At 42.7% G+C, this 23211-nt stretch overlaps 1 protein-coding gene across 1 annotated transcript; it reads left to right on the top strand.

Annotated features, from left to right (window-relative positions):
- The first annotated feature begins 4273 nt into the window (after positions 1 to 4273).
- ctnnd1 (catenin (cadherin-associated protein), delta 1) lies at positions 4274 to 23077 on the top strand. Its single transcript, XM_030416941.1, is given in 23 exon segments — positions 4274 to 4414; positions 6835 to 6909; positions 7017 to 7142; positions 7242 to 7345; positions 7347 to 7529; positions 7613 to 7703; positions 7913 to 8103; positions 8346 to 8601; positions 9880 to 9951; positions 10895 to 11045; positions 11192 to 11393; positions 14868 to 14985; positions 15466 to 15622; positions 16297 to 16314; positions 16598 to 16663; positions 16825 to 16952; positions 17731 to 17881; positions 18002 to 18197; positions 18309 to 18505; positions 19298 to 19345; positions 19496 to 19578; positions 20458 to 20512; positions 20949 to 23077. Coding segments are annotated over 23 exon segments (2868 nt in total). The 3' UTR covers positions 21008 to 23077.
- Positions 23078 to 23211: the final 134 nt, after the last annotated feature.

The following is a 23211-nucleotide window of genomic DNA, read 5'->3' as shown; positions in this document are numbered from 1 at the left end:
AGGGGAGCGGGGTGGTCGTGGTTTCAAGTGAGGATGGCAAAGGCGGTAGTATTTGGATATGGGCCAAGGCTAACACACAAAACACACAGCACACACACACACACACAGGCCAAATCTCTGTGTGACCATTCAAATGAGGCTGAGTCAGCAGAGCACTTGGCCAAGCCGCAGCAGCATTTTACCATAGCTTCGCTTCAGCTGTGTGTGTGCGTGCGCGTGTGAGCGCACTGGCTGGAACAGAATGTGTGTCAGCCTGCCACAACCAGCAGTGACAAAGTTTCTGAAATAGCAGTGATGGCATATGAAAATTAGAGAATTGCACTGTAGTCACAAAACCCAGTGGGCACTGGGTGATAGAACAACCTACTGGCTGTGAGTGTGTACTTCACATAGTAGTAGTGGACACCAGTAGTGCGTGTACATCTGTGTTGTGTGTTGGCTCAGGATGGTAAGTGGCTTAGCAGTGTAATTCCAGGGCTATCCCATTAACAGATACGGTTTAGGGTTGCTGCTAATGGCCTTACAATAGATTAATGACTAATGCCCGGGATGTAAGTGGCTAAAGCCATTTACAACTCTCTCACAAGGAACTGCTCGCTGCCACAAGAATGTTATTGGTGCCGCTGGCATAGCTGTAGAGGTTGTGTGGGTCTGTGCGTCTGCTGTTGCACTGAGGCTCAAGGGACCGCCTTCCTCTATGCTCTCAAAAAAGTGTTGACGTTTTGACAGAGCCACAAAGAACGACTCAGACCGTGGTATAAAGTCTTATCTGATGTATGGTGTCAGTGCTGCATTGCCGAGTTTAAATCTTGGTCCCTCATGTATAACTTGACAGCTGCTGTAGGCAGCCTTTGTGACACAACAAACATTTATTGGTAGCTTGCTGCCACATTTAGTGACCTGCTATCTTTTTGTGTTTGGGATCTCAGCAAAGATGCGTCATTGTTGAGCGGGGCTGTACTGAATTTCTTTTTTCTGGTTTGCTTACATTTTAATCTTCTATTAAGATTTTCGAAAAGAAGCTTTCAATGTCTGTCATTATATTTGATGTCATTGCCCCTTAAAAAGAGGAAAAGAAGTCCTCATGGAAATCTTTTGAATGAGGTGGTTAATTATCTTTTTTTAATTAAATCAATTTTCCTCAATAAATATCACGCAGAAGAAGGAAGCTAATTCATATGAGGCATAAAATACCGATGACATAATTGTATCATCAATAGGCTTGTACCAACATTATACTTTGACATCTTTGGCAGTAAACAAAGAACATTTCAATTTGAAGTGTTTAAAGTGTTCCATGCATCCCAAGGATGAGGGCTGTTACTGGGAGAACAGTGCAACAAACTAACCTGCTGTAGCTGGGAAAAATGAACATTTTCAGCCTGATTTAGAAAGATGAGAAGCAAATAACACCACATTAGACATTATATATATCTAACACACACATCTTTTGTACTAAACTAGCTGGCAGAGGCAGATTGACTCACTCTGTCTGTACAGGACATCACAACAGCTTAAAAATTGTAGTCTGCCTGCAAAGACCACTGCCTCTCTCACAAGCCAGAGATCTACAGAAAATCTGTTTCTATTGCAAAACAATTGAACTCTGCCTAAGGATGTCACTTAACAAACAGATACAGAGGCAAGGAATGCTGATAAACCACCTTTTAATAAAGGTTTTTTTGACTGCAGTGTAAATGTGTTTTTCGGCAGGCTAAACACCAACAAATATGGAATGAATCATGAAATTGTTTGATGATTAAAAAGGCGAATTTCTGAAGCAATTCACTGATAAATAATTTTGCCTTTTGGACTTCGTGACATTCTGGAGTTGGACATGTTTTGAAACAACACTGAAACATCTTTCCAAAAATAGTCATAATATTATTGTGGCCTAATCCTTATTTGAGCTTGTGTAGAAATACTGGGTTTAAACAAGATAAATACACATGCAAGAAAACGCAGTGCAGCAGATTCTGAATGTCAGCGCTAACGGTACAGCCTTATTGTTGAGTAAAGTCAAGTTTTCAGTTGAAGTTTTAATGCGTTCTCAGCATTAGGCCAGGGGTCAATACACCCACTTGAGATCATTTCAAGCCATCTTTCAATTTGTGAACATTATCGACAAAGAAGCACTTTGTTGGGTCGTGGTCGGACATCCTGATAGGTCATAGAAAGTAACGGCGCCCGCTCTCTCTTTCCAGGACTGAAGTGTTTGGCTGGGAAGTCAAAGTGTTGGTGTGAGAGACGGATGAGAGCAGCACAATGAAAGGGTGAAGGGCTCCCTTATTAGGACAGCTTCCAACAGCTGAGACAGGATATGACACGCTAAATCTCCCAGTGGAATGTGCGACAATGGTGGTGCGTGTGTGTTTTTTTTTTTTAGGTGCGCGTGTGTTTCAAACAACTATGTTTTTTTTTACCCCCCTTCACTAATGGAGAGAAACGAGGCAGCATCAACTCGACCAAGACTTACAGAAGCTCTGTTTCAGTGTTCAAGGATATAACCGACGTCGGACACAAACACACACACACACACACACACACACCTGCCACCTTTATTTAGTCTCTGACCCACATACACAATCACAGATGTGTGCACGCGCTCAGGCTGGCATGTGTTCACACTCAGACTTAATACTGGAGTCTTTGTTCGCTCAGCTGGTCCTGTGTGCATGACACAGAGAGCAGATTTGATCTCCATGAGTCAGTGAACTTTGAAGTAGAAAATGTTTTTTGCCCTGGTCTGGAGATGAGCCGCGCTCATGTCATCCAGTTATTAGACAGACAGTGTTGAAGTAATCCTCCCAAGATTCCTCATGCCCCACTCACCAGCGTCCCTGCTGAGGAAGTCTGATAAAAAGCACTTTGTCATTGTCTTAATTTGGGCTGAGTGACGTTGACTCATTATCATGCTTCTGTAATTTAGGCTTAGGTCATCTGTACCATGTGTTCAGGCTGCATTATCTTCGAGTGATCTTGACTGACAATTATAAAAACAAACTTTCCTGCTTCTTTTCTTTTGTTTTTTATACTAATTCTCTATAAGCAATGTTCTTCATTGCTGCACTATCGCTGGTATTTGTCTTGATTTGTTGCTTCCATAATTAACGGTGATGTAATGGAGCAAATTATTTTAAAATGCATGTTAAAGTGTGTTGGGTTCCCATGAGACTTCTGGTGTCAAACACTCCCTTTGCATTTGAATAATCATTAAACTCCCGAGTTAGGAAAGTAAAAGTGCAGAAGAAGGACCAGATACGTTTTACTGACTTTAAGTAAAATTGTTTTGAATGAAAGCTTTTCCTCTGAAATTGAATGTAAATTAGGGGTTGACATGTATATTTTTGGGGGAGGCAGACACTGATAACCGATACTTTGTTACATGGTTCTTTCCTTTTAAATCCAGTTTATTGCTTTTAGTTTGTAGAGCTAATCGTTGTCAGGCTATGATGAATGCTCCAATGTAATCTCCCTTTTACAATAAATTGAAATTAATGGCCTGCAAATAAAATGCCTCACGTATTATAACTTGCATGGCATAATACGTATAAAAGAAAGCAAGGAAACAAGGCCAGCCATCTCTTATCCTGTTGAAGAGACCACACCATCCCAATTCAAAACACCTCTGGCTTTTCACATTTGGTGTATGCTGGTGATGTGATACTGTCTTGTGATAACTCCTCTGAGTGCTCTCACATGTACCCCTTTCTCTTCCTCCTCACTTTCTCTGCAACCTTGGGAGGAAGAAGTGCTAACAAGCTCCTCACACTACAGCTGGAAACATGCTGTAATTGTCTCTTGTCATGTATCTCACTTTGCTCCTATTTTTAACACTGCATAGCAAAAGGTGAAGAATCTCACCGAAAACGTGACAGTATTTCGCTAACATGCCTGCTCTGCTGATGCTGGTCCCACCTTGAATTTGAACCGAATAATCACTTTCAGAGATAAATTCTCAAGTCGTGAGCTCTTTATTTATGCCTGCTGTGTTTCTCGCTCTTCTGCTCTTCATGTTTCATCTGCACAGTTCTCCTTCTCTCCCTCACTTTGCTTTCCTGCGTCAGCTCCTGCTGCTTTGTAACCTCTGAATATCAACTTCATTAGCACTTCAGTGTGTGAGGGCCCCTCTGTCTTTATATCTGTTTACTTGGGTGATTCAGCCTTGCTGTGTGTCTCACCTTTAATTAAATCCCGGTGTTGGTTGAATCTCTCCTTCTGTCTGGTGTTGACCCTGCCCTGTCCTGTCCTGTGCTCTGCTCTCAGCGTGTGAATGGAGCAGTGTGCGAGTACGGCCTCCCTGCTGGCCTCGGTGCGGGAGCAGGAGAGGCAGTTTGAGATGCTGAGCCGAGCTCTGGAGGAGGAGCGGAGGTCGTGTGCCGGCACCCTGCCCCGCCCCCTCCCCAACATGCAGGTAACGCGGAAAAACAACCCCCATCCTGCCTCATCTGCCCTTTTCACTCACCCGCACGCACGTTCTCCATTTGGATGCATCCAGTGTCATCTCCATCCCATCTTTGTGGACTTGCTGAATGGCCGAACTTGGGGAAAAAAATACCTCCTTGGTGGTCACTTGAATTTAGCTCTAATTTTGGAAGTTAAAGGTTTTGTCGAATTAAACGACTGAAGCACCATCAAGTAAAGCCTTCCTGAGGAGGTAATTTACACCCTCTATTGCTCCCCACTGCTTTTATTCACGCATTTTTGTCCCATCCTTCATTGGTTCCCGAGTAACCGTCCATGTGTCATTCAAAACCGAAATCTTCCCGTCATTGTCGTCATCATCATCATCATCATCATAATATCCCTCCTCCAATCAAGATTAACAACCCAGTGTCCACCTGTCATGTTTGTCTCAATGGTCCATAGGAGTTTGCATGGGGACCGATGTCTTGCTTGATAATTTGTATTGTTAGATTTGTCATTTCCTTGAACATCATCTAGAGTTTAGGTTTGTAGCTTCAGTTTATCAGCCTGCTGGTATATTTGGTGATTGGGGGGTATAATGAAAAGGTCCCACAGCTGTTTTTTTTTAAATTGGGACATGGTCTATTCACCAGGACAATGATCCAGTCCTTTATCATCAGCTGTGAATTCTTGCTAAAAGTCTTGATTAGTAAATCTGCTTCATGGTTAGTGTGTTGTGCTGTTTGCTTACACACCCTCTTTATCATGCGTGAGTCATTAACCTGGTTAAGAGACTGCAGGCTGACTTCATGCTCTGAGCTTACCTCACAGACACAGACTCACGCTCACTCATTCTTTTGCTTCCTTATTGGCACGCTCCATCTTTACTTAAATGAATAAACTGCATAAATACACACACACACACACACACACACACACATACACTCTTTGGGCCTAAGGCAACCTTTGAAACACACTGTCATAAACAACTGGGCTCTGCCGCTTGCTCGCTTTCATTCTTTTGTTTCGCAGTAGGCTGTCCTTTAGTGACGGGACACGTCCCAGGTAATTCTAGGGACTGATAAGAAGCAGGAATCTAGGTAGAGTGTGTGTGTTACAGTGAGAGCAGAACAGAAGTGAAGCCTGTGCTGGTTCTTATCTCTCCTGTGCGTGTTTACATAGCCCAGAGGCTTCAGCATGCCTCTGCCACTCTCCCAGGCTGTGCAACACGACCTCAGTTTTCACTGACAGGTTCTCACATGCTCACATCTGCCCGGCACTTTCTACTATTCCCCCCGACTAAGTATTCATCTCAACGAAAGAGTGCATTCTATCTGTATCTTGTTCATTTAATCTGGGCAGGTTGTCATTGCTCCTCCCACAAGTAATATTTTCTACTTTCAGAAAGGTTTTTTTTTTTTAATATGAAAACACAACATTTTTGTGAGTGTGAGACAACTCGATTCCATCTCTGAATCTGTATTGAGCAATTCCTCTCCCCTGGCTGTGCCCCTGGTGGAGATGAAGCTGCAGAGATGGCTGTAGCGATACATAAAGCACCTCCTGTGGTTGGAATGAGAAATGCACCACACCCATCACCAGCCCTAGACGGGCAATGCTAGAGAGATTGTTGGAGATTTGTTTCTCTCTAGGTGTCATTATTCATTTTTATCACTCACTTCATTCCATCATCTCAGTGAATGCATTTGTGAATGCTACATTTAGCTACCTCATTGTGTTAACAGGTGAAGAATGGAAACGTGAACTCATGTTCAATGTTCATATTCATGATGTTTACATACCTGTTGGAGTTCATGTTGTGTCATCAGTCCATGCTGAGTTTCCCTTTGGCTGAGAGACAAAGTGCTCAACTGTCACTGACTTATACTTTCAATTTCTAAAAACAGCAAGCTTGTTTGGTTTACGGTTGGCCTGTTATTGGCTAGTTGCATCACTGTAACTCAATGTTTCCCAAACCTGGGGGCGGGCCCCCTCGGGGGGACATGAAGCTGCTTCAGAGAGGGCGTGGATGACCAGGAGAAAAATATGTTGAAGCTGAATGAATATGATTTATGAATGTGATTTATGTTGCAAAAATAAACAAACAGGACTTTGCTGAGGCTGTCACGATGATCGTTATTTTCCTATATTCAGCCTGAGCTGGATGCCATTAAAATTAAATTTAAATTGACGACAGTTGATGCTTTCACTTTCGTTTGCTACTTACTTGTTCAGTCAGTTTCTGTCTGTCTGTCTGTCTGTCTGTCTCTCTGTGTGTGTCTGTCTGTCTGTCTGTCTCTGTGTGTGTGTGTGTGTGTGTGTGTGTGTGTGTGTGTGTGTGAATGCACGTTCATCCTTTTTTACTCTGAGCTGTGTGTTTGCGTGTGTGTGTTGCATTCCCTCATGTGTGTTTCTTCCTCACTGCAGAACGGCCGCCTTCCTTGTGATGCGGACATAGAAAGGCTGACACTGAACGAGGGTTACATCAACGGGTCACATCACGTAAGCACCTTTGAAGCTGTCTCTTTGTTTCAGCTGTTGAATTCTTAACAAGGGTTGAGGATATGTGTTCAGTTATATACTCGGCGTGTGTGTGTGTGTGTTTGCAGTTCAGGATGGAGCCTGGTCAGATGGTGCAGGAGTCATACACGGTGGAGGAAGACCCCCAGGAGTCGCCACCTGTTGTCTCCTTAGAGACCAGTGATGATGGGACCACGCGGCGCACAGAAACCACGGTAACATGAGTCGATGGAAAATGTGTGTTTGCACAGTGACCTGTGGACGTTTTTAAATATTAACTGTCATTTCATGCCTCCCTTCTTTGGCTCTTTAAGGTAAAGAAAGTAGTAAAGACGACCACCACTCGCACAGTCATCCCCTCCGTGTCAGACACACTTTCCCTGGATGGTGGGGGTTCAGTGACGGGTATGGGAGGCTACCCCTGCACCCATGGTCTACAGGCAGGCACCCCCAGGTGGCATGCCGATGGACTACCCCACTCACACTGTGCCCCGCAACTACCACTACGGACCTCCAGGGGGCTACGACGACTACCGCACCGGACCCCCATCGGAGACATACGCAAGCCTTAACAGGGGAGCTCGCATGGATGATCGCTATAGGTACCATGTTTGTTGAAATTCAGTCCCATCAAGGCCTCTTTTTCTGTTCTCATTCTTAACCTCCCTGCCTGTCCCGTTTGTAGACCGGTCCATCCAGATGGTTACAGAACTCTCGATCCAAGCTACAGAGCCCACAGCAGGAACCAGCTGGACCCCTATGCTGCTCAGCCACAGGTATGTTCAGCAATCACTGAATCATTTGGTTTGATGCAGGATTTTAACTTGGTCAAGATTCACTTAATGAACTAGGTTTTACATGTTAAGAATGTAATTTTAATAGGAGAGAAGTTCTAGAGCAGAGTATACAAATCTACAAGCTATATCATAAGTTTGCAACAGCATTCGTGTTGTAGCTTGTATTATTTTGGAGCTTGTCTCTGTAGGTTGTGCGTATGGGAAGTGCATTGGAGCTGTCGGCCATCCCGAGGTTTGTCGCAGAGCCGTACGGTCTGGAGGATGATCAGCGCAGCATGGGTTATGATGAGCCCGACTATGGATTGGGACACCCAATGCACTACAGCACTGTGCCCCGCAACCTCCATGCATTTCCTCATGGTCCCCCACGCAGGACTGGGTACGTTTTTGTATTGACTCATGCAGTATTTCAGCGATGAGTTCTGTCTGTTCTGTGTGCAGTGTTTACAGAGTCAACTTTGAGATTGTTGTGTGTCAGAAGTGCACATGATAATTTTCCTTCAACATTCATTTAAAAGGGGAATTATTATTGTTTCATCCGCTATGTCTCTGATGGTGAATGTCAGTGTGTCTTTAAAAACAATGTTAACGTTCACACCTGTCCTTCTCCCCCCTCCCCAGGAGCTACGAAGGCACCTTGGATGGCGATATGAGCGGTCCAGGGGACATGTACTATTGGGGGGGAGGGGCACCGCTGGCCCAGGGTGAAAGAGGGAGCATGGCTTCATTGGACAGCACTCTGAGGAAAGGTCCCGGCCCCAGCGGCTGGCGTCAACCAGAGCTGCCAGAGGTCATTGCCATGCTCAACTACAGGCTGGACCCCGTCAGGAGCAATGCAGCTGCTTACCTGCAGCACCTCACCTATAAGAATGATAAAGTAAGAGATGCACACGTGCAAGCATATATTTATATGTTGAAAGCCTTGTTTTCATTGTGCATAAGAATAGACTACACTTTAATATTTTTTATTTGAGGAGTGAGGTCAAAGTGACATCTCTCAGGACTGAAGATGATTAGTCGTACATGTTTTTTACATGAGAGAAGATACTGTAGCGCCAGACAGAAAATTATAATTCTAGCAGAGTGGGAGTAAGATAAGGAGTACTCAGATGAGTGGAAGTAGAGTTGGATTTTGGCTATAGAACTGTTTTTAATTGGTACAGGCTCTAAATGTAAAACTGTGCGTTTGTTTATGAAAATGCTTTTTGATTTTGCTCCATTGATCACTGAAGTCAACCTGATAGTAGCAAATTTGGACAAGCGCCATGGTCAGATTGCTGGTTGGGAAGCACGTGTTGTGTTTAAAACAACATGAGCCACAGAAAGCACTTAAAAGTATACGAGTGCTTTACAGCAAACAGGGTTGTGCGGTGAGGAAGTCTGTCAAAAGCTTGGCAGACAGACACTATGTGTGTTTATTGATCTTGTATGTTGTTTTAACTCAAACTGCATGTTTAATCTGGCTTTCTGCACGGCCACCACCTGTGACTTTAATGTTCACACTGAAGTGGCAATTCCAGTGAAGTTTATTCAAATAAAACAAATGCGATAATGCTGCTATGAACAGACAGAAAGAAGAAAAAAATATGTAGCCGCAGTTGGCTGGAAGATAAAGAAAATCCGGTATTTGCTCTGCCTTCAGTTTTTTTTATCACAGCAGTCTCTGGCAGCAATACAGTTTTAGCCACAGTATGTACAATACTACGACAATGATATTGTTGTAACGTGAGGTACTGATGTATTGGAAATAATGTTACATATGATGTTACATAACATTATCTGCAGTTGTCAGCAGTTTTAGATGTCTCTAGTTGTGGACATAGCAACAACTTGTGAAAGGCTAGAAAAAGAAAATCTAGATTAGTGTTGCTTTGACCTTTTAAGAAAAAATACCCCAAAGTGATCTTACTGTTGCAATTTAAGGATTTCCCATGTTATTTCTTCTCAATCGATGGGCTTCCAACATGCTTTCATGTGTCCTGTGCTTTGATTTTCTCTGTTGGCGTTCTGATTTGATTTATTTGTGGATCATTGCAACATTTGCTTTTTAAAACTTGATTTTTTTGCCCACCCCTTTGATTTGCTGGGCTCTATCAAAAACATCAACACTGGACTTTACTTGACCTCCCTCTATCCACGTCCCTTTGTTTTCCAGGTGAAGTCTGATGTGCGTCGTCTGAAAGGCATCCCAGCGCTGGTCTCTATGCTCGACATCCCAAACAAAGAGGTCTGTTTTTGCTTATTTTCTCCACATCTCTCTGTTCATTCTTTACTAGATGTGTGTTATTATAGGTGGGGTGATCTAGGTGGGGTAAAAGAGAGGCTTAAGGGATGTAGTGTATTTCTTACGCAATATCAAAACGGATCACTGGCCTGAGACAAAATGAACTTGAGACTCACGACTAATACCAACTGAAAGGGAAATGGAAATAAGCATTACGTATTTCAGTTCTCCTCAAATCCCGTAGGTCAACATTTGTGCTAAATATGGCTTCGGCCAAAACATTCTGAGGTTTTTCTACGATTCCCTTTCATTTAGCACAAGCTGTGGCAACGTTTTTTTGCTGATGTTTGTATGGGCATTACCAGACCGACCACATCATGCATTCCACTCTCGAGGCAAAAGAAGCAACTTAATTTCACATTTCATGCTCTGCGGCCAGTGACGAGTTTGAAGTCTGGTGTGTGTCGGATGACTTGCTGGCTGGAAATATGGGTCAAAAGCGACTGCATCCTCTTACCGCTTTTTAAGTGGTTCCAAAACATCCACACATTTAGTCTGTGTATGTGTGTGAGTGTGGGCAGTATGAAAGCTTGAGATATACAATAAAACAAAGAGTTTATTCTGAAAATATTTTCAACAATTTAAACAAATAAGTGTGTGATACTGAGTATAGAATGTTCATGAACTTGCGCTGATATTAACCCTGCTTTATAGAGCAAATGTGTGAGAAATGTGCACACCTAATGTCCTATTAATGATAGACAATTAAATGCACGAGTAGCAATGCCAAGACCCATGTAAACTGTAGTACACTCCAACAGTTACAAGTGCATGACACTGTTCTACTACTACAATAAATCTACGCAAGTGTGTAATCGGTGCTCTCTTAAGTGATGCTTCATCAAGACTAACAGCTCAATACACTATTATTGGGTCTCTGTTCTAGGTTCAACACGCAGCCTGTGGAGCTCTAAAGAACATCTCGTTTGGCAAAGATCCAGACAACAAGATCGCTATCAAGAACTGTGATGGAGTGCCTGCTTTGGTCCGGCTGCTTAGGAAGACCAGGGACCAGGACCTCACCGACACCATCACAGGTCAGAGACACATTGCAAAGACACGCACTGTGTAAAAATGGATTTGGACTGTTCACAAACCAGTTGACGTTTCTGGTCTGACTGGTTGAACTTGTGGAAGTACGCTTTTTAACTGAATATGGCATTTCTGCATTGTTTTCCCCCAGGGACATTGTGGAATCTGTCGTCCCACGACTCTGTGAAAATGGAGATTGTGGACCATGCGCTGCACGCCCTCTCTGACGAGGTGATGGTGCCCCATTCAGGCTGGGAGCGAGGGAGCAACGGAGCAGGAGGAGGGGAGGAGAACTGCAAGCCCAGACATCTTGAGTGGGAGACTGCACTCACCAACACAGCAGGCTGCCTGAGGTATGGAAGGACGGAGATTTGATATAATGGAAGGTGATGGATGGATGGATGGATGGATGGAGGCAGGGTTCATGTAGACGAGAAGGAAATGGAAAAATGCCAGCTCAACAGACTGACAAAGCAGTGGGATGTATGAGGGAGGAAGGGAGCAATGACGAATTAACAGAGCAGAAGAAAAGGGAAAAACATCATGGGGTGGTCTTGATGAAGACAAAAGAAAGAAGCTACAATGTGTTCATGTGAAGCCATCATTAATGAGAATGATGGCACAGTCAGAAAACAAATGCCTAGTGTGTTCTTGTCATTAATAATACATTTGGTCCATTTTACAAGAAAGTTTGTTGCACTCAACAAACCTTTTCTAACCAGTTTTTATCAGCTAAAATATGCTGTAAATGCTGCTTCTGGTTATCTTCTAGTGTTGGATAATATTTTTCATTAGAAAGAAACAAGCATGCAATTTATCTTGCTTGCAGTGTTCCCACGCATCCTGGAAAACCTGGAAAATCGTTTTTTCCAGTCATGGAAAACACATTGAAAATGAGAGAAAAAGCAAATGCCCTGGAAAATACTGGAATCCTTTTCCTATTTTTCTATCAGAGCTCCCCAAAATGGATTATCTCGTCATCTGAAAGGGCTTAGCTAAGTTAAGACACATATTAACATTCAAAGGATAATGTGGACCAGGGTTAAAATTATGAATAGCATCTCAAATGTATGCAAGTCGGACCCTGGCTAAATACTGGCTAAGGGCACCTTTTCACTTACAATATTGTCTGTTCAAACAGTATGCTGCTCTATAATGGCAGATGGACCATAAAATTATATGTATAATTATTATAGCTGCATCTCGTAGTTGGTGGGCCGGTACCTCATTAAAGACTGCACTTAATATAGCTACTAATGTAGTTGAAAATATGTTTTGATAAACTGATAACAACAGAAAGTAACAACTGAACAACTGAACTTCGAAGTCCAACTTAAGTTTTTTTTTTTTTTTAACCATCATATAGTGAAATACAGTTCTACCATCTTTGTTACTTTTATACTATTAATTCCCTAAATGGTGGTGCAGAGCTGCAGTGAAAAGATGAGACGGATGCACTCTGTGTTTTACTCTTAACACTTCGTGACAGTGAGCGACTGATTTAAAAACCAGTGCTCTTCATTGATTGGAATCCTGTAGGTTGTGACTCTGGGCATTTTCAGTGGTCCATCTTGGCATCCACCACAGATCTCAGTAAGTGCTGTGGGTGCTACATCAATGGAGACTACCGAGTGTATGGAATATAATCATCGCTTGTATGTATTATAGTATATGATACAGTATAGTATAAGTAGTATACTAAGTATAACAAAACCATAAATATTTCTTTAAAGGAAACCAGTTGGTAGTTGATTCTAATTGTTTATTTTAATCTTTTAAATCAGACTTCCAAAGAGGGGAACATATCAGTATATGGGCGCGAGGCCTGCCTGTCTTTCTAGCTAGATGGTCACTGAGAATGTACTGAAAAAGTCCTTGAAAATCACTCATATGAAAAGAGTGGGAACCCTGGCTTGTCAGAAGCTTTTACTTCAACTACTAGCAGGAATAAACAGGATATCTTATCCAATTTTGTATGATGCTAATTAAAAGATTTTAGGGTTAAATGTCAGTTATTTGTGACTGAAGTCCAGGCTCACAGTAACTCTGAGAGATCAGGAGAGGCCGAAGAAGAGAATGTCAGGGCTGACAGGGAGGGGGCGAGCAGAGAACAGTGGGGCATTGACACATACAGTGTAAACAGTTTGTTCTAGCCTGCCGGCCTGTTATCTATGCATTCCCTCTGACCACACGGTTAATTACAGTGTTCAGCTGCAGGTTTTAGGGAATCGTGTGTGAATAACTTGGTGATCTTGAATGCTTAAGAAGTTTGGCATTTTCAGAAATGGTCTGGACAGTATCCTCTCAGTACCTCATGTGACTATACAGTGGAGCAGATGATCTGCACAATCATTTAAAATACAGTGTACTGGAGGGGGTCAAGGTCAGCAGAATGATTGGCATAAACAAAATAACATTGGATCAATTAATTAATTCATATCATATCTCTCACGTCTCTAGTATTTAATCATTAAATAAATACTGCAGTCGAACAACTTGAAAACGGTCAGAGATAGGCTACTTGGGGATCTGTTGTACGAGAATATAATCGACAGTGTTCATCATTTTTAATAGAATTTTAAAAATCTGCCTATGTACAGATGAATGGGATATTATTTTAACATAATTATGAACAAAATTATTCAAATCGACGTAGTGAAAGAACAGGAAATTAATAACACATTTAGCTATGTATTTCATGAAAGGAAGATACCTAAGAAAATACAAAACCTTTTCCGTTTTAACAACCTTTTGAAAGCATTGGTGTATAAAGTATAGTTTTGGGGTTATGAGGTGAACTTGAATTGTGACCCTGTTGGTTCATATGCTTTTTGCTGCACAAAGCAATGTAGATTTCAGAGTTCACGACGTAAACAAGTCTCGTCTGTAAGTGACAGCAAAACATTGCCTAAACATTTGGTGCTCAGCGGAGTCTGTCTCTAGCACAAGACAATCTTACACCTACATTTACACAAGTTGTAGAAACTGTAAACACAGTATGAGTGAATGAATGAATGAATGAATGAATGAGTGAATGAATGAATGAATGAATGAGTGAATGAATGAATGAATGTCTGTCCCGACCTGAAACTCGAGAAGGCCAATTAATCCATCTTCCTCTGACTGAAGTGTCTGTTTTTGTGTTTACTGCCAGTGACCTCACCTGACACCAGAATCTTCTCTCGTTTTTCTAGAAGTAGGGCTGTCTTCTGCACCATTGTCCTTTTTTAATTTAGTCTGCGTTTTACATTGTTAATGTTTGCCTACTGCAGTATATAAATAAACTTCCTGCACTATGCAGTGGAGTGAAATCAGTGCCCCCTGCTGTGGAAGGCAATGTGTCCTGCTATTGTGTGAGAGGGTGTGTCTGTCACTAGGAAAAACAAATCAGCACAATAGGCTGAATATCATTCCACAGAGTTTTTCTCCCCCATGTTCCTTTCTTTACATGTCTTCTACATCCATGAATGACAAAACTGGGTTTCCAGTTTCCATGCTTCCAACCACTGTGACCCTGTTAGATGTCTTAAGTAGGACTGAGTCAGAGAGCAGCTGAATAAATTGGTCCAGAGCTGAAACATGATCTCACCAAACTGTACTCTCTTTGTAAACCAGCAGATTTAACAGGAGTTTCATTCAAACAACTCTTGGGGGTGTGTTTAAGTATTGTATGCTGGAATCCTTTTGTAGTCACTAAAATTGACTCTTTCCTCTCCCCTTTAACCTCTTTAACTGCCTCTTTTATTTCCCCAGCCATTCAGACTGCTAATCCTTGTTTCGTTTCACATTCTTGTTTCTGCTCTTCTCCACTTTCCTCTTGTCTAAAGAAATGTGAGTTCAGAACGAAGTGAGGCGAGGAGGAAGCTGAGGGAGTGCACAGGATTGGTCGATTCACTTATGTACATCGTCCAGTCCCAGATCGACTGTAAAGATGTCGACAATAAGGTAAGTGTAATTGCTATTGATTAAAGAGCAACTGCATCAATTTAACACGCCAAACTGTGTTAACAGGCCTTCGGGACTTCAACTACATATGTGAAAAAAAGTTATTTAAAGCTTTTTGTGGCTCTCAATGTCCAATTAAGCTGTCAGCAAATTAGTTGCATTGTTGGTGATGAGAGTGCAAGTTTTGAAAAAGAAGAAGACAAGGTATAAAGGTAATATCTCTGGTTGTGCTGCAGTGATGTTAGTCCCTTTCGTTCAAAAGCTCTCCATCATGAGCCTAACAATGTTTCAGTAGGGCAATGATAATCTGGCAGTTTCTTTTCATTAGACCAAATGTAATGAAATAATTGAAACAAGAGGGTGTATGATGCACTGTGGTTAGGTGACGTGATGTACTTGCAATGGGAGACTTGGCAGGTTGGTTTCACTCCTCTTCTCCTCTCTTTCCTCCGCACCACCGTTTTCCCTCCAACGCTGCAGTTGATAGAGAACAGCGTGTGTCTGCTGAGGAACTTGTCCTATCAGGTGCATCGCGAAATCCCCGGCTGTGAGCGCTACCAGGAGGCCCAGCCCATCAACCAGGGCCCCGCCCCCTCCAGCCAGAAGGGGGGCTGCTTCAGCTCCCGCAAGAGCAAAGGTCTGTGTCAGAGAAAGACAGAGACATGTACTATACATCTGTTCAGACAGGAGGAGGGACATTTGCTGTGATGTCACTGTTGACAGCAGTGTTTCACTAGACTGATACTGAACACACACACACACACTTGTACAAACAAAACGAGTTTTCGCACAGGAATGTTAACAATTCTCCAACTGGGAGAATGCTCATCCTCCTGCAGCTCACTGTTTGTGTTTCACTGAGAGTATTGATTTGTTTTGTCTCAACTACAAACTCAGTTACTACTGTTTAATCCCTTCGTCTGTGTTATTACGGAATCATTTTGCAGTGACAGTGAATCTGTCAACATTCATATGAAAAAGCCAGACATTGATTACCCTTCCCGATACTTTTCTTTTTGCTAACAAATATATCACAGCAACACATACTCAGACTGATGCTGTACAAAGCAATTATGATGTCCGAGCTCCTGTATCCTTGATCAGCTTTATTTAGCCTTCATACTTGGCATGTCTCAATGCTGGTTTGTGTGTGGTTGATGGCAGCAGTGCTGTTAGGATGTAAGCAGGTGTTAACTGGGTGCCTCAGTTATGGCTGCTTTCCTCTTACTTACTGTAAATGCTCTCTCTTCCTCCTGTTCTGTCGTTCTCTCCTCTCCCTCCTCTGGTCTTTTCTCTGCTGCTGGGCTACAGATGAGTGGTTTTCCAAAGGTAAGCTCTTCACCCCTGTATGACTGCACTTTGCTTCCGCTGCCTGTTGTTATATTCTTAGTGGTATTGGTGATAGAGTAGCAAACAGGTTGCTGTAACTATCCAAGTACTAACATGCACGACTTCCTCTCACTGTGAAAGAGTTGTAGTAAAATACCTAACATGCATCTCAGCTTTTGGTCGTAGCACATGTCTAACCACACGAGAACAAATAACATTAGAACTAATTGTCTACACTAAAACTTGAGATTGTGTGTTTTTATGGCTGTAATGTTGATTTCAGGTAGGAAAGATGAGGATCAAGCTGCAGACATAATAGACATTCCAAAGAGGACCACACCCGCTAAAGGTAAAGAGAGGCCTAAGTTTGAATGTGCTGTATGTATGTAAAAGAAATATGCATTTGTCCAGAACGTTGTGGTTTCTTCTGCATTTACTCCTGCTGTCTTTACCTTCTCCTCATCACTTTCGCTCCTTGTCCTGCCATCTCTCTCGGCCTCGTTCCTGTAGGCTACGAGCTGTTGTACCAGCCAGAGGTGGTCCGCATCTACACCTCTCTGCTAAAGGAGTCCAAGAACCCCACCGTGCTAGAAGCCTCGGCTGGAGCCGTTCAGAACCTGTGTGCTGGACGCTGGACTGTAAGAACCGCTATCCATTATTCTCCTGTTCCATTTCACAGCACCGACGCTACAGGACCAAACACAGCTAGAGTCGTTGGGTAATCATTATTAGGAATTGACTAAGACAGTAGAATACACTTTTCCAAAGAACTCGCTGAGACAATCATTATATGACTTTCTACATTTTGCCCATGACCTTACTTGGAGCTACTTTCACCTTTTCCTAACCTTGAAAATCCTGTCATTACGGCAGAAGAAGAAATTACATCTTCTTTTAGAGGAGGCATGTCCAGGCTTGAATGACATTTTCTAAGTACTGTGGCTAAGAAGTTACCACAGGTGAGATCAAATGGGAGACTGAAAACTAGTTGGCATGTTTCCTCGGGAAAGATGCCTAATACCACACTGACCTACCTCCATATGCATGTAGTGTAATAATAAAGGCTTCTCTGCACGCCTACAGCAGTAAGGAGTTACTGTCACGTGTTTACATGATTGTGGCATTTTGACATTTTTTAGTTGTTTATGTATTTACTAGAAAAAAAATAAGAAAGCTTGTTGAGTCCAGTGAACGAGCTGCTTACACACTTCCCAGCTAGGCAGCAACAGCTACTGGGAAGTCTGTTGGTTTAGTCAAACAGTGTGCGTTCATGTGCTTCGGAGGAGTGGCTCTGAAGGGAGGGGGTCAGCTGTTTTTATGTTGGACACTTTCAAAATTTGGCACACTCTTGCTTGGTTTCTACAATCTTACAACCCCTGCTTTAATGGAAAAAACCCCCACATCTCTCTGTTTTAGTATGGACGTTACATCCGTGCCTTGCTGCGTCAGGAGAAGGGTCTACCCATGATGACCGAGCTGCTGGCACACGGTAACGACCGCGTTGTCCGCGCCATGTCTGGGGCCCTCCGCAACTTGGCCATCGACGCACGCAACAAAGATTTACTAGGTGAGACATGGAGAGCTTCATGTTCTGTCCGCCAGTGTTTAAAATACTGTTTGAAGTGTCTATTCATCAAGAGGATGGCATCAGTAGTGTATTCCAAGTGTTTTGTGCTTGTGTGGTCAGGTAAACACGCGGTGCCTCACCTGGTGGCCAACCTGCCTGGCGGTGGTCAGAGTCAGCCGGTGCGAGCACTTTCAGAAGAGACGGTGGTGTCGGTGTTGAGCACACTCCATGAGGTGCTGGGCTCTAGCCTGGATGCAGCCAAGACCCTCAGGGCCTCACAGGGAATCGAAAGACTGGTGCTCATTAACAAGGACGGGTGAGTTTTTGAGAGTGAGAGTTTTGCAGCATGTTGAATGTGCAGTTTTGAAGAACTTACCTTCGTGATCCCTCAAATGTTCCATCTTGTTTTACTTTTCACGATCACCAGTAACCGTTCTGAGCGGGAGGTGCGTGGAGCCGGCCTGGTGCTGCAGACAGTGTGGGGTTACAAGGAGCTGCGGCGCACTCTGGAGAAGGACGGCTGGAAGAAGACGGACTTCATGGTCAACCTGAACCCTCCCAGCAACAACACCAGGGCCAACGGAGGATATGAGGACAGCAGCACCCTGCCACTCATAGACAAAGGTCAGGCAGCTATGTAGGAAATAATACTGCTCTGCAAGGCTACATATCTCTGAGTTTAATTAGTGACAGCAGGTCTCGAGTGTGTCCCATCTTTGAGTTTAGTTCAAGTATTGTTTATACAGAAACATTATTAGCGTGTTAGTGAACTCATTTGTTGATGTGAGCTGAAATGTTGCAATTCCACTGCAAAACCACCAAAAACAATACAAAAAAGACTTTTTGGGGGGAAATGCATCACACGAACTGCTGCTAAAGTCTGAACCATTAGGGGTCAGATTTATATCTTTAAATTGAATTCTGATTGCTCTAAAAACTGATTACGTGTTCTCCGCTTTTTATGTTTGGACATGCAAAAGCTTAAATTCCAAATTATTTTATTTCACTTCAGCTCCACAGAGCACTGCTCCTAATTCTACAGACTTGGCTGTCAAAGTGTAGCAGAGGATCAGAGGATCAGGACTCCTCCCTGTCTCCCCTTATGTTTGCACTAGAGTTGATAAGTTGAAGGCTGTTTTACAGGCTGAGTAGAAATGAATTAGAAGTTGCAATGAATTCTTACTCATTTGTCTCAGCCTTGATGGATTTGAAATTTTCCAGCCCCCACCCATCACACACTGAAGTGTATATTTGCAGATACTAGCTGGCTCATGTCTGACACTTGAAACACTTACAAAACACTCACACACCTACACACAGTTCTATCTTTGGCAGGAGCCGGTGTGGCTGTTAACTCTGCAGTAACATTTAACACTTCACATTGATGCTCATTGTGTTTTTGTCTTTAATACACAGGAGGCAAAGGGGACCGGGAAATGATTCCAATGAATGACTTGGGACCAGGCAAGTGTGACCAAACACACACACACACACACACACACACACACACACACACACACACACACACACACACACACACACACACACACACACACACACACATAAAAAACATGCAAACCTCTCTCTGGTTTAACATGCGTTTGTTCTCTTCAGATGCCTACTCCACACTGGACCAGAGAGGGAGAAGGAACACTCTCGATAACACACTCGAACCTGCTGACAGAGATGCAGTGGAGGTAAACACTTGCCTAATGCGCGCGCACACACACACACACACACACACACACACACACACACACACACACACACACACACCTTTCCCACATATCACCCTGCATGACTGCATCAATGAGAAGTACTTAACTCCCCTACTATAATCTCTGCCATATATTTCCTATGTCCTTTTACTTACTTCAGTATAATGTAAGACAGACATATTTGTAAGTGTTTTACCACAGAGTTCATCTTCTTGTTGAGCCGTTCCTTCACAGGGTGTTACTTCCTGTTATCGTGTCGTGTGTTAATACTGTGGAAAACCTCTACATCATTTCTTCAGGGGACATCAGTGCAGAGTCTGCGCCGTCACAAATCTGTATGATGTGTTTTTCAGCGTGGATATTGGTTGCACATCATCACCCAGCTAAAGAGATGCAAATTGCTGTAAAAAATAAAGCTGGTTGATAATGTCCAACACACACACCTTTCTGAGATTCTAGATTTCAGGATGAGATAGACTAATATCCTGTCTTCCTGCTAAAAACGTGAGCGTGTGAACGGACACGCTCTCACACACACCCACAGACAGCATGTTGATGCATGTCTTTTTGCAGCGCTGTGGTTGATCTGTTATGCACATAATCTCACCGGTGTTCTTTCCCCCCCCACCGAAACATGACCTAACATTACACTAACCTTTTTTAACCCTTCTTTGTTTTTCTCATGTGGTGCCCTCCACTTTTTTTCCTCTTTCTCTCTCCTCTCTGTTTTTGTCTCCTCACACATAACCCTCTTATTTCCTTATTTACCCCGTCCTCGCTGTGTATCTCGTCCCTCCGTGTCTCTCTTAATCTATCACACTCCTACGCTCTCCTTCTTTTTGTCTCTCTCTCTCTCAGGGAGGGATGTATGGGGAGAGGCAGGCCTCTTTGCCTCTAATGGATTCTTACGATGGTTAGGCTACACCCACTGTCACACTGCATGTCAGCGCATGGTATGTGTGTCCCAAAGGCTGCTCCTCTCAACTCACTGCATGGCCTAATATTGTAGTTGTGTTTTAAGAACTGTGACTTTGTGTGTTTGACTGTAACCAGTGTTGTCAGTGAGCACCCATTGTACTGTATGTGGACTGTTTTTGCTCCCCCTGCTGGTGAAAAATAGATGTGAAATGTAATTTTATTTCTCTCTCTGCACAGTTTGATTAATTTTGTCTAACGTGTGATAACGTTTGTCGGCAGCCACTTTTGTGTACTGTATTTATTTTAACGGCACAGCTGTGAATCTCAATTTTTAAACGTGCGATTCCTCCCGCCTAATGTGAGGCATGAGCGGCTCACTTTAGCTGCCCCACACGAGATCAATTCCCACACTTGTGCCTCTTCTCTTGCAGAAAAACTGATTGTGTGCATCACAAGACGACAACCTCCTCCCACTTACTGCCCTTGCTGAACTGACAATGGGGGACCACAACACTACCGATGGGACTAAACTCCATCCTTAACTCTCAACTCGTCTGTCTCTCTTCACTCTCTCGCAGCTTCTCTCTTTTCCCTCTTTGTTACATTCCTCCATTTGCAGCTGAAAAACCGAAAAACCACACAGTGAAACTGACGTGGATCTACGCTCCCTGTGGACAAACCGGACGAGACACTATGACCACTTTGTGCTCCTCGAGTCCCTGAACTCCAAAACACTAACCACTCGATCAGATACGGTGGCCACAGCACTACATCTCCACGCACCAACGCTACGACGCGCCTGGACAACACTAATTCTCTCTGCGACAGACCGTGGCTTCATCTGAGAACTTATCTTTTCCTTGGAGGTCGGAGCGTAGACTTAGACTAGATAAACTGATTAGAAAGAACTACGGGATCATAACGGGACACTTTTTGGTGAAATTTTACAGAAATGGCTATTACACTACGTTTCGAAGAAATCGAAAGAATGTTTTCCCATTGTTTTTCTCTCTCTTACAACAAAAACAAACAATTTCCTACCACTGAGAATCGATGTTTAATGATCTAATCAGATAATGTGTAAAGCTTCAGCTTCTGTTTTGGTAGTGGTTATTCCTGTTCTTGCTTTGCTCTGTACCACAGTAATGCACATGTGCCAAACGACACTGCTACTGCTGCGACTGCCAATGTAGAATGCAAGAACTTCACACACTCAGACTTTTTACAGCAGCTACACTGAAATCTTCGGCTTTTGTTTTGTGCGCAGTACGTTTCGATGAGAGTCCATCGCCAACATGCATGAGGATGCTGCATTTCCTGTATTTGATTGTAATCCATAGATATGGATCAGACAAACCATTTTCCATCTCGTTGGAATAGACGCTATGTTCCTAAAGTGAAGTCTCTGTTAAATGTAAGCCCCTTTGTTTTTGTAATTATTGGGAGCTATCGCAGGATTCAGTGGGTGCATTTCTAATCCTATGAATGTGTACATACAAGACTGTCTCTAGGAGCATCTGTGTGGGCTTAACTGGAGTGCCTCGCTCATTCAGTATAGCTCTGATGGGTTTGTCCGAAGTGACGGGGGGTAACCAATCTCAAGGTGTCTTTTTCTCAGCAGGGTTACAAGTTGGGAATAATGTATATGGAACTCAGCAGTTTTCTATTCTGCAAGATAATGGACTATGTGAACTTGTTTGTATGTAAGAGTCGATTCTTGTCATTTGGAATTGTTTTGTTTTTTTGTAAGATATAAAACTCTTGAGTTCTGTATAATTTACTGCTAACCAGAGCCTACCTGGCTTTAACTACAGAACAGTACACGGGAGAAGACACAGTATTGTCTGTTTTTGCCTGCATTTCTTAAGTACTCGCTTGTTCTGTAGAAGAATGCATATACTTAGTGCCGAGTGAGATGTAGATACTTACTGAGTGGATGATTAAAGAAGCACTAGGGGGGTATAATGTGTGTTTTTCTTCTTTTCAGCCTTTTTTTTTTTTTTTTACCTTTCCTTTTTGTTTTCCATGCCAATTGAAACACGACAGAGGATGCCTCGTTTTCTCAAAGTAATAAGTTGCCTTCAAGAGTGAACTAAAAGAGGAGAATAGAGGAGAGCAAGGGTTTGAGTTAGAAAAATCTTTGTGTGAGGAGGCAAAGACCAGAATCTGCTAGTAGATAAAGTGGAGAAAAAATAAAAGCACATTTAAACTATATATACAAGAGAATATTTGTTAATTTTAATGGTTTTATGTATTTCTTTTTTTTATACTGATTTGGGTTTAATTGTTTTGGGTGCTCTGGGTGAACGCATATGCAATCAGTTTTTTGTGTTTTGATTGAAAAACATGCAGTTAATGTCTTAATTAAATGCAAACCAAGTTAATAAAATCCTCCAACACCGTCATCAGATACTGGAACACTAATGGAAAAAAAAAATCTGATTTTGGACTACACCATTAATCTCTTTGCCTTGGCTCTTAAAGTTGCACATTCTCATTTATGAATGAATTATGTAACTAGCAATACTGTTTTTAATAAAAAAGAAAATGATTTCTCAGAGCCTGTCGTCTTTTGCCTGTTGTTGGTGACACTTTCTTACACTATCCTCTATATTAGAGTTCATTAGAGAGAAGGTCACTCAGCTTGGCTCCTACAGAAGTAGAGCAAACCTTTGCTTTTCTGTCAGGGTAGAT

The sequence above is a fragment of the Sparus aurata genome, chromosome 1 (assembly GCF_900880675.1).
Source record: "Sparus aurata chromosome 1, fSpaAur1.1, whole genome shotgun sequence".
Classification (NCBI taxonomy): domain Eukaryota; kingdom Metazoa; phylum Chordata; class Actinopteri; order Spariformes; family Sparidae; genus Sparus; species Sparus aurata.
The sequence above is the reverse complement of the archived record's forward strand: the minus strand, read 5'-3'. Positions and strand labels throughout refer to the sequence as shown.